The sequence below is a fragment of the Salvelinus fontinalis genome, chromosome 9 (assembly GCF_029448725.1).
Source record: "Salvelinus fontinalis isolate EN_2023a chromosome 9, ASM2944872v1, whole genome shotgun sequence".
Taxonomy (NCBI): Eukaryota; Metazoa; Chordata; class Actinopteri; order Salmoniformes; family Salmonidae; genus Salvelinus; species Salvelinus fontinalis.
In genome coordinates, this window is record NC_074673.1 from 1,206,968 (window position 1) to 1,221,416 (window position 14,449).

At 49.6% G+C, this 14,449-nt stretch overlaps 1 protein-coding gene across 1 annotated transcript in view; it reads right to left on the reverse strand.

The window, feature by feature from the left end:
- LOC129861870 (synaptotagmin-7-like) overlaps positions 1–14,449 on the reverse strand; it is a gene marked incomplete at its 5' end in the record, with an annotated part of 112,520 nt that overhangs the window by 1,275 nt on the left and 96,796 nt on the right. Inside the window, 2 exons of the mRNA XM_055933030.1 lie at positions 3,721–3,932; positions 4,460–4,659. Of these exons, the coding sequence (XP_055789005.1) occupies positions 3,828–3,932; positions 4,460–4,659 (305 nt within the window). The remainder of the gene's footprint in view (positions 1–3,720; positions 3,933–4,459; positions 4,660–14,449) is intronic.

The window sequence follows — 14,449 nt, forward strand, 5'->3', positions numbered from 1 at the left end:
CCAGAGAAGAGAGCTGAGGTCATAACAAGGAGAACAGATAGAGAGGGAAGAGACGTGGAGAAAGAGAGAGATGGCTGGGACAAATCCAACCAATATAGACACATACAGGAAGAGAACAAAAGGAGAGGGGGACATCACACAGGAGAGAAGGAGAGAAGGAGAGGGAGACATCACACAGAGAGAAGGAGAGAAGGAGAGGGAGACATCACACAGGAGATAAGGAGAGAAGGAGAGGGAGACATCACACAGAGAGAAGGAGAGAAGGAGAGGGAGGCATCACACAGGAGATAAGGAGAGAAGGAGAGGGAGACATCACACAGAGAGAAGGAGAGAAGGAGAGGGAGACATCACACAGGAGATAAGGAGAGAAGGAGAGGGAGACATCACAGAGAGAAGGAGAGGAGAGGGAGGCATCACACAGGAGAGAAGGAGAGAAGGAGAGGGAGACATCACACCGGAGAGAAGGAGAGGGAGACATCACACCGGAGAGAAGGAGAGAAGGAGAGGGAGACATCACACAGAGAGAAGGAGAGAAGGAGAGGGAGGCATCACACAGGAGAGAAGGAGAGGGAGACATCACACAGGAGAGAAGGAGAGGGAGACATCACACAGGAGAGAAGAAGAGGGAGACATCACACAGGAGAGAAGGAGAGAAGGAGACATCACACAGGAGAGAAGGAGAGGGAGATATCACACAGGAGAGAAGGAGAGGGAGACATCACACAGGAGAGAAGAAGAGGGAGACATAACACAGGAGAGAAGGAGAGGGAGACATCACACAGGAGAGAAGGAGAGAAGGAGAGGGAGGCATCACACAGGAGAGAAGGAGAGGGAGACATCACACAGGAGAGAAGGAGAGGGAGACATCACACAGGAGAGAAGAAGAGGGAGACATCACACAGGAGAGAAGGAGAGAAGGAGACATCACACAGGAGAGAAGGAGAGGGAGATATCACACAGGAGAGAAGGAGAGGGAGACATCACACAGGAGAGAAGAAGAGGGAGACATAACACAGGAGAGAAGGAGAGGGAGACATCACACAGGAGAGGAGGAGAGGAGGAGAGGGAGACATCACACAGGAGAGAAGGAGAGGGAGACATCACACAGGAGAGAAGGAGAGGGAGACATCACACAGGAGAGAAGGAGAGGGAGACATCACACAGGAGAGAAGGAGAGAAGGAGAGGGAGACATCACACAGGAGAGAAGGAGAGGGAGACATCACACAGGAGAGAAGGAGAGAAGGAGAGGGAGACATCACACAGGAGAGAAGGAGAGAAGGAGAGGGAGACATCACACAGGAGAGAAGGAGAGAAGGAGAGGGAGACATCACACAGGAGAGAAGGAGAGAAGGAGAGGGAGACATCACACAGGAGAGAAGGAGAGGGAGACATCACACAGGAGAGAAGGAGAGAAGGAGAGGGGGACATCACACAGGAGAGAAGGAGAGGGAGACATCACACAGGAGAGAAGGAGAGGGAGACATCACACAGGAGAGAAGGAGAGAAGGAGAGGGAGACATCACACAGGAGAGAAGGAGAGGGAGACATCACACAGGAGAGAAGGAGAGAAGGAGAGAAGGAGAGGGAGACATCACACAGGAGAGAAGGAGAGGGAGACATCACACAGGAGAGAAGGAGAGAAGGAGAGGGAGACATCACACAGGAAAGAAGGAGAGGGAGACATCACACAGGAGAGAAGGAGTGGGAGACATCACACAGGAAAGAAGGAGAGGGAGACATCACACAGGAGAGAAGGAGAGAAGGAGAGGGAGACATCACACAGGAGAGAAGGAGAGAAGGAGAGGGAGACATCACACAGGAGAGAAGGAGAGGGAGACATCACACAGGAGAGAAGGAGAGGGAGACATCACACAGGAGAGAAGGAGAGAAGGAGAGGGAGACATCACACAGGAGAGAAGGAGAGAAGGAGAGGGAGACATCACACAGGAGAGAAGGAGAGGGAGACATCACACAGGAGAGAAGGAGAGGGAGACATCACACAGGAGAGAAGGAGAGGGAGACATCAGACAGGAGATAAGGAGAGAAGGAGAGGGGGACATCACACAGGAGAGAAGGAGAGAAGGAGAGTGAGACATCACACAGGAGAGAAGGAGAGGGAGACATCACACAGGAGAGAAGGAGAGGGAGACATCACACAGGAGAGAAGGAGAGAAGGAGAGAAGGAGAGGGAGACATCACACAGGAGAGAAGGAGAGGGAGACATCACACAGGAGAGAAGGAGAGAAGGAGAGAAGGAGAGGGAGACATCACACAGGAGAGAAGGAGAGGGAGACATCACACAGGAGAGAAGGAGAGAAGGAGAGAAGGAGAGAAGGAGAGAGAGACATCACACAGGAGAGAAGGAGAGAAGGAGAGGGAGACATCACACAGGAGAGAAGGAGAGGGAGACATCACACATGAGAGAAGGAGAGGGAGACATCACACAGGAAAGAAGGAGAGGGAGACATCACACAAGAGAGAAGGAGTGGGAGACATCACACAAGAGAGAAGGAGAGAAGGAGAGAAGGAAAGAAGGAGAGGGAGACATCACACAGGAGAGAAGGAGAGAAGGAGAGGGAGACATCACACAGGAGAGAAGGAGAGAAGGAGAGGGAGACATCACACAGGAGAGAAGGAGAGGGAGACATCACACAGGAGAGAAGGAGAGAAGGAGAGAAGGAGAGAAGGAGAGGGAGACATCACACAGGAGAGAAGGAGAGGGAGACATCACACAGGAGAGAAGGAGAGGGAGACATCACACAGGAGAGAAGGAGAGGGAGACATCACACAGGAGAGAAGGAGAGGGAGACATCACACAGGAGAGAAGGAGAGAAGGAGAGGGAGACATCACACAGGAGAGAAGGAGAGGGAGACATCACACAGGAGAGAAGGAGAGGGAGACATCACACAGGAGAGAAGAAGAGGGAGACATCACACAGGAGAGAAGGAGAGAAGGAGAGGGAGACATCACACAGGAGAGAAGGAGAGAAGGAGAGGGAGACATCACACAGGAGAGAAGGAGAGAAGGAGAGAAGGAGAGCGACACATCATTTCCATACAGATTATTTTCTAGAGGGTTTTGTCTGTCTCGGGTTTACTTTACACTCATAGTATTGTTACTTGGAATATTTGTCTAAAACGGCGCAACATATTTTTATTGAAAGATTTTTCTGTGATTCCATGGGACATCGCTGCAGTGACTAAAATGACATTATACCTACAGTAGGCTAGTACAGGCTGCAGTGGGGAAGAGACCACACGTAAGGACAGACAGATACAGGGGGACCATTGGCAGGGTGGAGGAGAGGAGAGGAGAAGAGGACAGAGAGAGGATAGGAGAGGAGAAGAGGACAGAGAGAGGAGAGGAAAGGAGAATAGGACAGAGAGAGGAGAGGAGAGGAGAAGAGGACAGAGAGAGGAGAGGAGAGGAGAAGAGGACAGAGAGAGTAGAGGAAAGGAGAAGAGGAGAGGAGAGGAGAAGAGGACAGAGAGAGGAGAGGAAAGGAGAAGAGGAGAGGAGAGGAGAAGAGGACAGAGAGAGGAGAGGAGAGGAGAAGAGGACAGAGAGAGGAGAGGAGAGGAGAAGATGGTAGAGAGAGGAGAGGAGAGGAGAAGAGGACAGAGAGAGGAGAGGAGAGGAGAAGAGGACAGAGAGAGGAGAGGAGAGGAGAAGAGGGCAGAGGGGTCTAGAGGTAAAGAGAGCGGATGGCTAATTGTACCCGTATTTTGCAGCCTGGCAGCTAGTCAGTCTTGTGCATAAGGATGGGGATTGGACGTTGGAGGGAGGGGGAGGGTATGGGGCCATGGAAGAGAGTCTGTGGGACGATCAGGCCTTGAGAGCGTGCCATTGGGCCACATTAGTACGCGGCCGGCCCATCATGTCCTTCCAGTGTTTCACTTCCGCTGGACCACTCTTCCATGATAGGTAGATCTGAGAAAGAAAGAGAGAGAAAGAGGTGGGGGCGACAGACAGAAAGAGAGAGAGAGAGACAGGGAGAAAGAGAAAGAGAGGGAGGGAGAGAGAGAGAGAGAGAGAGAGAGGGGGAGACAGAGAGAAAGAGAGAGAGGGGGAGACAGAGAGAAAGAGGTGGGGGAGACAGAGAGAAAGAGGTGGGGGAGACAGAGAGAAAGAGGGTGGGGGAGACAGAGAGAAAGAGGTGGGGGAGACAGAGAGAAAGAGAGAGAGAGAGACAGGGAGAAAGAGAAAGAGAGGGAGGGAGAGGCGGTAGGGAGAGAGGGAGAGAAAGAGAGAAAGAAGGGGAGATAGAGAGAGAAAACAAAAGAGAGAGAGAGAGAAAGAGAAAGACAGAGAGAGAGAAATAAGGGGGAGAGAGAGAGAGAACAAAAAAGAGAGAGAGAGAGAAAGAGAGAGAGTTTTTTGTCCATCAAAATAATCCGATCAGGGATGTTCTCAGGTTAAACGCAGGTAAAATGGGCAGGGAGCGGTGAGTTGGTTACCTTGCCGATGACATCGTTGCGACTGAGCCGGTCCTTGTCCATTACGGTGATGATGATGGTGGTCTCCCGGAGGACGTGGGCCGGAACCTCAAAGGGGAAAGACTCATTGAAGACGGGGTTGAGACAGCGCTTTATGGTCACAGTCTTCTTCTTCTCAATGCGCTTGTCCTTGTGCATCAGCCACAGCTTCACATAGGGGTCTGAAAGGAGGAGGAAGAGGAGGTGGAGGAGGAAGAGGTGGAGGAGGTGGAGGAGGTGGAGGAGGTGGAGGAGGTGGAGGAGGAAGAGGAGGAGGTGGAGGAGAGGAGGTGGAGGAGGAAGAGGTGGAGGAGGAAGAGGAGGAGGTGGAGGAGAGGAGGTGGAGGAGGTGGAGGAGAGGAGGTGGAGGAGGTGGAGGAGGTGGAGGAGGTGGAGGAAGAAGAGGTGGATGAGGAAGAGGAGGAGGTGGAGGTGGAGGAGGAAGAGGAGGTGGAGGAGGAAGAGGTGGAGGAGGAAGAGGAGGAGGTGGAGGTGGAGGAGGTGGAGGAGGTGGAGGAAGAAGAGGTGGAGGAGGAAGAGGAGGAGGTGGAGGTGGAGGAAGAGGAGGTGGAGGTGGAGGAAGAAGAGGTGGATGAGGAAGAAGAGGAGGTGGAGGTGGAGGAAGAGGAGGTGGAGGAGGAAGAGGAGGTGGAGGAGGTGGAGGAAGAAGAGGTGGAGGAGGAAGAGGTGGAGGAGGAAGAGGTGGATGAGGAAGAGGAGGTGGATGAGGAAGAGGAGGAAGGGGAGGAAGAGGTAGAGGTGGAGGTAGAGGAAGAAGAGGTGGATGAGGAAGAGGTGGAGGAGGAAAAGGAGGTGGAGGAGGAAAAGGAAGAAGAGGAAGAGGAGGAGGTGGAGGAAGAGGAGGAGGGAGAGGAGGAGGTGGAGTGAGGAGGAGGGAGAGGAAGAGGAGGAGGAGGAAGAGGGAGAGGAGGAGGAGGTGGAGGTGGAGGAAGAAGATGTGGAGGAGGAAGAAGGGGGAAGAAGAGGTGGAGGAGGAAGAGGAGGTGGAGGAGGTGCAGGAAGAGGAGGTGGAGGAGGCAGAGGAAGAGGAGAGGGAGAAGAAGGAGGAGGAGGAGGAGGAGGAGGAAGAAGAGGTGGAGGAGGAAGAGGAGGTGGAGGAGGAAGAGGAGGTGAAGGAAGAGGAGGTGGAGGAGGAGGAGGAAGAGGAGGTGGAGGAGGAGGAGGTGGAGAAGAAGAAGACAGATTAGATCAAGACACATTAAAACAATATCAAATGAATATCTGACGACCCAGGGACCCCCTCGCTGGCAAACTGACAACCCAGGGACCCCCTCCCAGACAAAGTGACGACCCAGGGACCCCCTCCCAGACAAACTGAGGACCCAGGGACCCTCTCCCAGACAAACTGATGACCCATGGACCCCTTCCCAGACAAACTGACGACCCAGCGACCCCCTCCCAGACAAACTGACGACCCAGCGACCCCCTCCCAGACAAACTGACGACCCAGGGACCCCCTCCCAGACAAACTGACGACCCAGGGACCCCCTCCCTGGCAAACTGACGACCCAGGGACCCCCTCCCTGGCAAACTGACGACTCAGGGATCCCCTCCCAGACAAACTGACGACCCAGGGACCCCCTCCCAGACAAACCGACGACCCAGGGACCCCCTCCCAGGTTCAAACTGACAACCCAGGAACCCCCATCACACATTAGTATTTTTGACTTATCGTCCGGCGTATGGCAAGGATAAGTAATCAACATTTTAAAATTAATAGATTTGGTAAATTGTTTCATTATTTTGACCTACCCACAGACTACCAGTCAGTAGACTACCAGTCAGTAGACTACCAGTCAGTAGACAACCAGTCAGTAGACTAGCATTCAGTAGACTACCAGTCAGTAGACTACCAGTCAGTAGACTACCAGTCAGTAGACTACCAGTCAGTAGACTACCACTCAGTAGACTACCAGTCAGTAGGCTACCACTCAGTAGACTACCAGTCAGTAGACCACCAGTCAGTAAACTACCAGTCAGTAAACTACCAGCTACCAGTCAGTAAAATACCAGTCAGTAGACTACCAGTCAGTAGACTACCAGTCAGTAGACCACCAGTCAGTAGACTACCAGCTACCAGTCAGTAGACTACCAGTCAGTAGACCACCAGTCAGTAGACCACCAGTCAGTAGACTACCAGCTACCAGTCAGTAAACTACCAGTCAGTAAAGTACCAGCTACCAGTCAGTAAACTACCAGTCAGTAAACTACCAGTCAGTAGACTACCAGTCAGTAGACTACCAGTCAGTAGACTACCAGTCAGTAGACTACCAGCTACCAGTCAGTAGACTACCAGTCAGTAGACCACCAGTCAGTAGACCACCAGTCAGTAGATACCTGTCAGTAGACCACCAGTCAGTAGACTACCAGCTACCAGTCAGTAGACTACCAGTCACTAGGCTACCAGTCACTAGACTACCAGTCAGTAGACTACCAGTCAATAAACTACCAGTCAACCAGTCAGTAGACCACCAGTCAATAGACCACCAGTCAGTAGACTACCAGTCAATAAACTACCAGTCAACCAGTCAGTAGACCACCAGTCAATAGACTACCAGTCAGTAGACTACCAGTCAGTAGACTACCAGTCAGTAGACTACCAGCTACCAGTCAGTAGACTACCAGTCAATAGACTACCAGTCAGTAGACTACCAGTCAGTAGACTACCAGTCAATAGACCACCAGTCAGTAGACTACCAGTCAATAGACCACCAGTCAGTAGACTACCAGTCAGTAAACTACCAGTCAGTAGACTACCAGTAGGTAGACTACCAGTCAGTAAACCAGTTACCAGTCAGTAAACCAGTTACCAGTCAGTAAACTACCAGTCAGTAGACTACCAGTCAGTAGGCTACCAGTCAGTAGACTACCAGTCAGTAAACTACCAGTTACCAGTCAGTAAACTACCAGCTACCAGTCAGTAAACTACCAGTCAGTAGACTACCAGTCAGTAGACTACCAGTTACCAGTCAGTAAACTACCAGCTACCAGTCAGTAAACTACCAGTCAGTAGACTACCAGTCAGTAGACTACCAGCTACCAGTCAGTAAACTACCAGTCAGTAAACTACCAGCTACCAGTCAGTAAACTACAAGTCAGTAGACTACCAGCTACCAGTCAGTAAACTACCAGTCAGTAAACTACCAGCTACCAGTCAGTAAACTACCAGTCAGTAGACTACCAGTCAGTAGACTACCAGTAAGTAGACTACCAGTCAATAAACTACCAGCTACCAGTCAATAGACCACCAGTCAGTAAACTACCAGTCAGTAGACTACCAGCTACCAGTCAGTAGACCACCAGTCAGTAAACTACCAGTCAATAGACTACCAGCTACCAGTCAGTAAACTACCAGTCAGTAAACTACCAGCTACCAGTCAGTAAACTACCAGTCAGTAGACTACCAGTCAGTAGACTACCAGTCAGTAAACTACCAGTCAGTAGACTACCAACTACCAGTCAGTAGACTACCAGCTACCAGTCAGTAAACTACCAGCTACCAGTCAGTAAACTACCAGTCAGTAGACTACCAGTCAGTAGACTACCAGCTACCAGTCAGTAGACTACCAGCTACCAGTCAGTAAACTACCAGCTACCAGTCAGTAAACTACCAGTCAGTAGACTACCAGCTACCAGTCAGTAAACTACCAGCTACCAGTCAGTAAACTACCAGTCAGTAAACAACCAGCTACCAGTCAGTAAACTACCAGTCAGTAGACTACCAGTCAGTAGACTACCAGCTACCAGTCAGTAGACTACCAGCTACCAGTCAGTAAACTACCAGCTACCAGTCAGTAAACTACCAGTCAGTAGACTACCAGCTACCAGTCAGTAAACTACCAGCTACCAGTCAGTAAACTACCAGTCAGTAAACAACCAGCTACCAGTCAGTAAACTACCAGCTACCAGTCAGTAAACTACCAGCTACCAGTCAGTAAACTACCAGCTACCAGTCAGTAAACTACCAGTCAGTAAACTACCAGCTACCAGTCAGTAAACTACCAGTCAGTAAACAACCAGCTACCAGTCAGTAAACTACCAGTCAGTAAACTACCAGCTACCAGTCAGTAAACTACCAGCTACCAGTCAGTAAACTACCAGTCAGTAGACTACCAGCTACCAGTCAGTAGACTACCAGTCAGTAGACTACCAGTCAGTAGACTACCAGCTACCAATCAGTAAACTACCAGTCAGTAGACTACCAGTCAGTAAACTAACAGCAACCAGTCAGTAGACTACCAGCTACCAGTCAACAGACCACCAGTCAATAGACCACCAGTCAGTAGACTACCAGTTTGTAGACTACCAGTCAGTAGACCACCAGTCAGTAGACCACCAGTCAGTAGACAACCAGTCAGTAGACTACCAGCTACCAGTCAGTAGACTACCAGTCAGTAAACTACCAGTCAGTAGACCACCAGTCAATAGACCACCAGTCAGTAGACTACCAGTCAGTAGACTTCCAGTCACTAGACTACCAGTCAGTAGACTACCAGCTACCAGTCAGTAGACCACCAGTCAACCAGTCAGTAGACCACCAGTCAATAGACTACCAGTCAGCAGACTACCAGTTAATAGACTACCAGTCAGTAGACTACCAGTCAGTAGACTACCAGCTACCAGTCAGTAGACCACCAGTCAGTAGACTACCAGCTACCAGTCAGTAGACTACCAGTCAGTAGATTACAGGTCAATAGACTACCAGTCAGTAGACCACCAGTCAGTAGATTACAGGTCAATAGACTACCAGTCAGTAGACTACCAGTCAGTAGACTACCAGCTACCAGTCAGTAGACCACCAGTCAATAGACTACCAGCTACCAGTCAATAGACCACCAGTCAGTAAACTACCAGTCAGTAGACTACCAGCTACCAGTCAATAGACCACCAGTCAGTAAACTACCAGTCAGTAAACTACCAGCTACCAGTCAGTAAACTACCAGTCAGTAGACTACCAGTCAGTAGACTACCAGTCAGTAAACTACCAGTCAGTAGACTACCAACTACCAGTCAGTAGACTACCAGCTACCAGTCAGTAGACTACCAGTCAGTAAACTACCAGCTACCAGTCAGTAAACTACCAGTAAGTAGACTACCAGCTACCAGTCAGTAGACTACCAGTCAGTAGACTACCAGTCAGTAGACTACCAGCTACCAGTAAGTAAACTACCAGCTACCAGTCAGTAAACTACCAGTCAGTAAACTACCAGCTACCAGTCAGTAAACTACCAGTCAGTAGACTACCAGTCAGTAGACTACCAGCTACCAATCAGTAAACTACCAGTCAGTAGACTACCAGTCAGTAGACTACCAGTCAGTAAACTAACAGCAACCAGTCAGTAGACTACCAGCTACCAGTCAACAGACCACCAGTCAATAGACCACCAGTCAGTAGACTACCAGTTTGTAGACTACCAGTCAGTAGACCACCAGTCAGTAGACCACCAGTCAGTAGACAACCAGTCAGTAGACTACCAGCTACCAGTCAGTAGACTACCAGTCAGTAAACTACCAGTCAGTAGACCACCAGTCAATAGACCACCAGTCAGTAGACTACCAGTCAGTAGACTACCAGTCACTAGGCTACCAGTCACTAGACTACCAGTCAGTAGACTACCAGCTACCAGTCAGTAGACCACCAGTCAACCAGTCAGTAGACCACCAGTCAATAGACTACCAGTCAGCAGACTACCAGTTAATAGACTACCAGTCAGTAGACTACCAGTCAGTAGACTACCAGCTACCAGTCAGTAGACCACCAGTCAGTAGACTACCAGCTACCAGTCAGTAGACCACCAGTCAACCAGTCAGTAGACCACCAGTCAATAGACTACCAGTCAGCAGACTACCAGTTAATAGACTACCAGTCAGTAGACTACCAGTCAGTAGACTACCAGCTACCAGTCAGTAGACTACCAGTCAGTAGACTACCAGTCAGTAGACCACCAGTCAGTAGACTACCAGCTACCAGTCAGTAGACTACCAGTCAGTAGACTACCAGTCAATAGACCACCAGTCAGTAGAACACCAGTCAGTAGACCACCAGTCAGTAGACTACCAGCTACCAGTCAGTAGACTACCAGTCAGTAGACTACCATTCAATAGACTACCAGTCAGTAGACCACCAGTCAGTAGACTACCAGCTACCAGTCAGTAGACTTCCAGTCAGTAGACTACCAGTCAATAGACTACCAGTCAGTAGACCACCAGTCAGTAGACTACCAGTCAGTAGACTACCAGTCAGTAGACTACCAGTCGGTAGACCACCAGCTACCAGTCAGTAGACTACCAGTCAGTAGACTACCAGTCAGTAGACTACCAGTCAATAGACTACCAGTCAATAGACTACCAGTCAGTAGACGACCAGTCAGTAGACGACCAGTCAGTAGACCACCAGTCAGTAGACCAGCAGTCAGTAGACTACCAGTCAGTAGACTACCAGTCAGTAGACTACCAGTCAGTAGACTACCAGCTACCAGTCAGTAGACTACCAGTCAATAGACTAACAGTCAATAGACTACCAGTCAGTAGACTACCATTCAATAGACTACCAGTCAATAGACCACCAGTCAATAGACTACCAGTCAGTAGACCACCATTCAGTAGACCACCAGTCAGTAAACTACCAGCCACCAGTCAGTAGACCACCAGTCAGTAGACTACCAGCTACCAGTCAGTAGACTACCAGTCAGTAGACTACCAGCCACCAGTCAGTAGACTACCAGCCACCAGTCAGTAGACTACCAGCTACCAGTCAGTAGACTACCAGCCACCAGTCAGTAAACTAGCAGCCACCAGTCAGTAGACCACCAGTCAGTAGACTACCAGCTACCAGTCAGTAGACTACCAGTCAGTAGACTACCAGCCACCAGTCAGTAGACTACCAGCCACCAGTCAGTAGACTACCAGCTACCAGTCAGTAGACTACCAGCCACCAGTCAGTAGACTACCAGCCACCAGTCAGTAGACTACCAGCTACCAGTCAGTAGACTACCAGCTACCAGTCAGTAGACCACCAGTCAATAGACTACCAGTCAGTAGACCACCAGTCAGTAGACTACCAGCTACCAGTCAGTAGACTACCAGTCAGTAGACAACCAACTACCAGTCAGTAAACTACCAGTCAGTAGACTACCAGCTACCAGTCAGTAGACTACCAGTCAGAAGACTACCAGTCAGTAGACCACCAGTCAGTAGACTACCAGCTACCAGTCAATAGACTACCAGTCAGTAGACTACCAGTCAGTAGACTACCAGTCAGCAGACCACCAGTCAGTAAACTACCAGCTACCAGTCAATAGACTACCAGTCAGTAGACTACCAGTCAGTAGACTACCAGTCAGTAGACTACCAGTCAGTAGACCACCAGTCAGTAGACTACCAGCTACCAGTCAATAGACTACCAGTCAGTAGACTACCAGTCAGTAGACTACCAGTCAGTAGACTACCAGTCAGTAGACCACCAGTCAGTAGACCACCAGTCAGTAGACTACCAGCTACCAGTCAGTAGACTACCAGTCAGTAGACTACCATTCAATAGACTACCAGTCAGTAGACCACCAGTCAGTAGACTACCAGCTACCAGTCAGTAGACTACCAGTCAGTAGACCACCAGTCAGTAGACTACCAGTCAGTAGACTACCAGTCGGTAGACCACCAGTCGGTAGACCACCAGCTACCAGTCAGTAGACTACCAGTCAGTAGACTACCAGCTACCAGTCAATAGACTACCAGTCAGTAGACTACCAGTCAGTAGACTACCAGCTACCAGTCAATAGACTACCAGTCAGTAGACTACCAGTCAGTAGACTACCAGCTACCAGTCAGTAGACTACCAGTCAGTAGACTACCAGCTACCAGTCAGTAGACTACCAGCTACCAGTCAGTAGACTACCAGTCAATAGACTACCAGTCAATAGACTACCAGTCTATAGACTACCAGCTACCAGTCAGTAGACTACCAGTCAGTAGACTACCAGTCAGTAGACCACCAGTCATTAGACCACCAGTCAGTAGACCACCAGTCAGTAGACTACCAGTCAGTAGACTACCAGCTACCAGTCAGTAGACTACCAGTCAGTAGACTACCATTCAATAGACTACCAGTCAGTAGACCACCAGTCAGTAGACTACCAGCTACCAGTCAGTAGATTACCAGTCAGTAGACTGCCAGTCGGTAGACCACCAGCTACCAGTCAGTAGACTACCAGCTACCAGTCAATAGACTACCAGTCAGTAGACTACCAGTCAGTAGGCTACCAGCTACCAGTCAATAGACTACCAGTCAGTAGACTACCAGCTACCAGTCAATAGACTACCAGTCAGTAGACTACCAGTCAGTAGACTACCAGCTACCAGTCAGTAGACTACCAGTCAGTAGACTACCAGCTACCAGTCAGTAGACTACCAGTCAATAGACTACCAGTCAATAGACTACCAGCTACCAGTCAGTAGACTACCAGTCAGTAGACTACCAGTCAGTAGACTACCAGTCAGTAGACTACCAGTCAGTAGACTACTAGTCAATAGACTACCAGTCAATAGACTACCAGCTACCAGTCAGTAGACTACCAGTCAGTAGACTACCAGTCAGTAGACTACCAGTCAGTAGACTACTAGTCAATAGACTACCAGTCAATAGACTACCAGCTACCAGTCAGTAAACTACCAGTCAATAGACTACCAGTCAGTAGACCACCAGTCAGTAGACCACCAGTCAGTAAACTACCAGTCAGTAGACTACCAGCTACCAGTCAGTAGACTACCAGTCAGTAGACTACCAGTCAGTAGACTACCAGCTACCAGTCAATAGACTACCAGTCAGTAGACTACCAGTCATTAGACTACCAGCTACCAGTCAATAGACTACCAGTCAGTAGACTACCAGCTACCAGTCAGTAGACTACCAGTCAGTAGACTACCAGCTACCAGTCAGTAGACTACCAGTCAATAGAAAACCAGTCAATAGACTACCAGTCTATAGACTACCAGCTACCAGTCAGTAGACTACCAGTCAGTAGACTACCAGTCAGTAGACCACCAGTCAGTAGACCACCAGTCAGTAGACTACCAGCTACCAGTCAGTAGACTACCAGTCAATAGAAAACCAGTCAATAGACTACCAGTCTATAGACTACCAGCTACCAGTCAGTAGACTACCAGTCAGTAGACTACCAGTCAGTAGACTACCAGTCAGTAGACCACCAGTCAGTAGACCACCAGTCAGTAAACTACCAGTCAGTAGACTACCAGCTACCAGTCAGTAGACTACCAGTCAGTAGACTGCCAGTCAGTAGACTACCAGTCATTAGACTACCAGCTACCAGTCAATGGACTACCAGTCAGTAGACTACCAGCTACCAGTCAATAGACTACCAGTCAGTAGACTACCAGTCAGTAGACTACCAGCTACCAGTCAGTAGACTACCAGTCAGTAGACTACCAGCTACCAGTCAGTAGACTACCAGCTACCAGTCAGTAGACTACCAGTCAATAGACTACCAGTCAATAGACTACCAGTCTATAGACTACCAGCTACCAGTCAGTAGACTACCAGTCAGTAGACTACCAGTCAGTAGACCACCAGTCAGTAGACTACCAGCTACCAGTCAGTAGACTACCAGTCAATAGACTACCAGTCAATAGACTACCAGTCTATAGACTACCAGCTACCAGTCAGTAGACTACCAGTCAGTAGACTACCAGTCAGTAGACTACCAGTCAGTAGACCACCAGTCAGTAGACTACCAGTCAGTAAACTACCAGCTACCAGTCAGTAGACTACCAGTCAGTAGACTACCATTCAATAGACTACCAGTCAGTAGACCACCAGTCAGTAGACTACCAGCTACCAGTCAGTAGATTACCAGTCAGTAGACTACCAGTCGGTAGACCACCAGCTACCAGTCAGTAGACTACCAGCTACCAGTCAATAGACTACCAGTCAGTAGA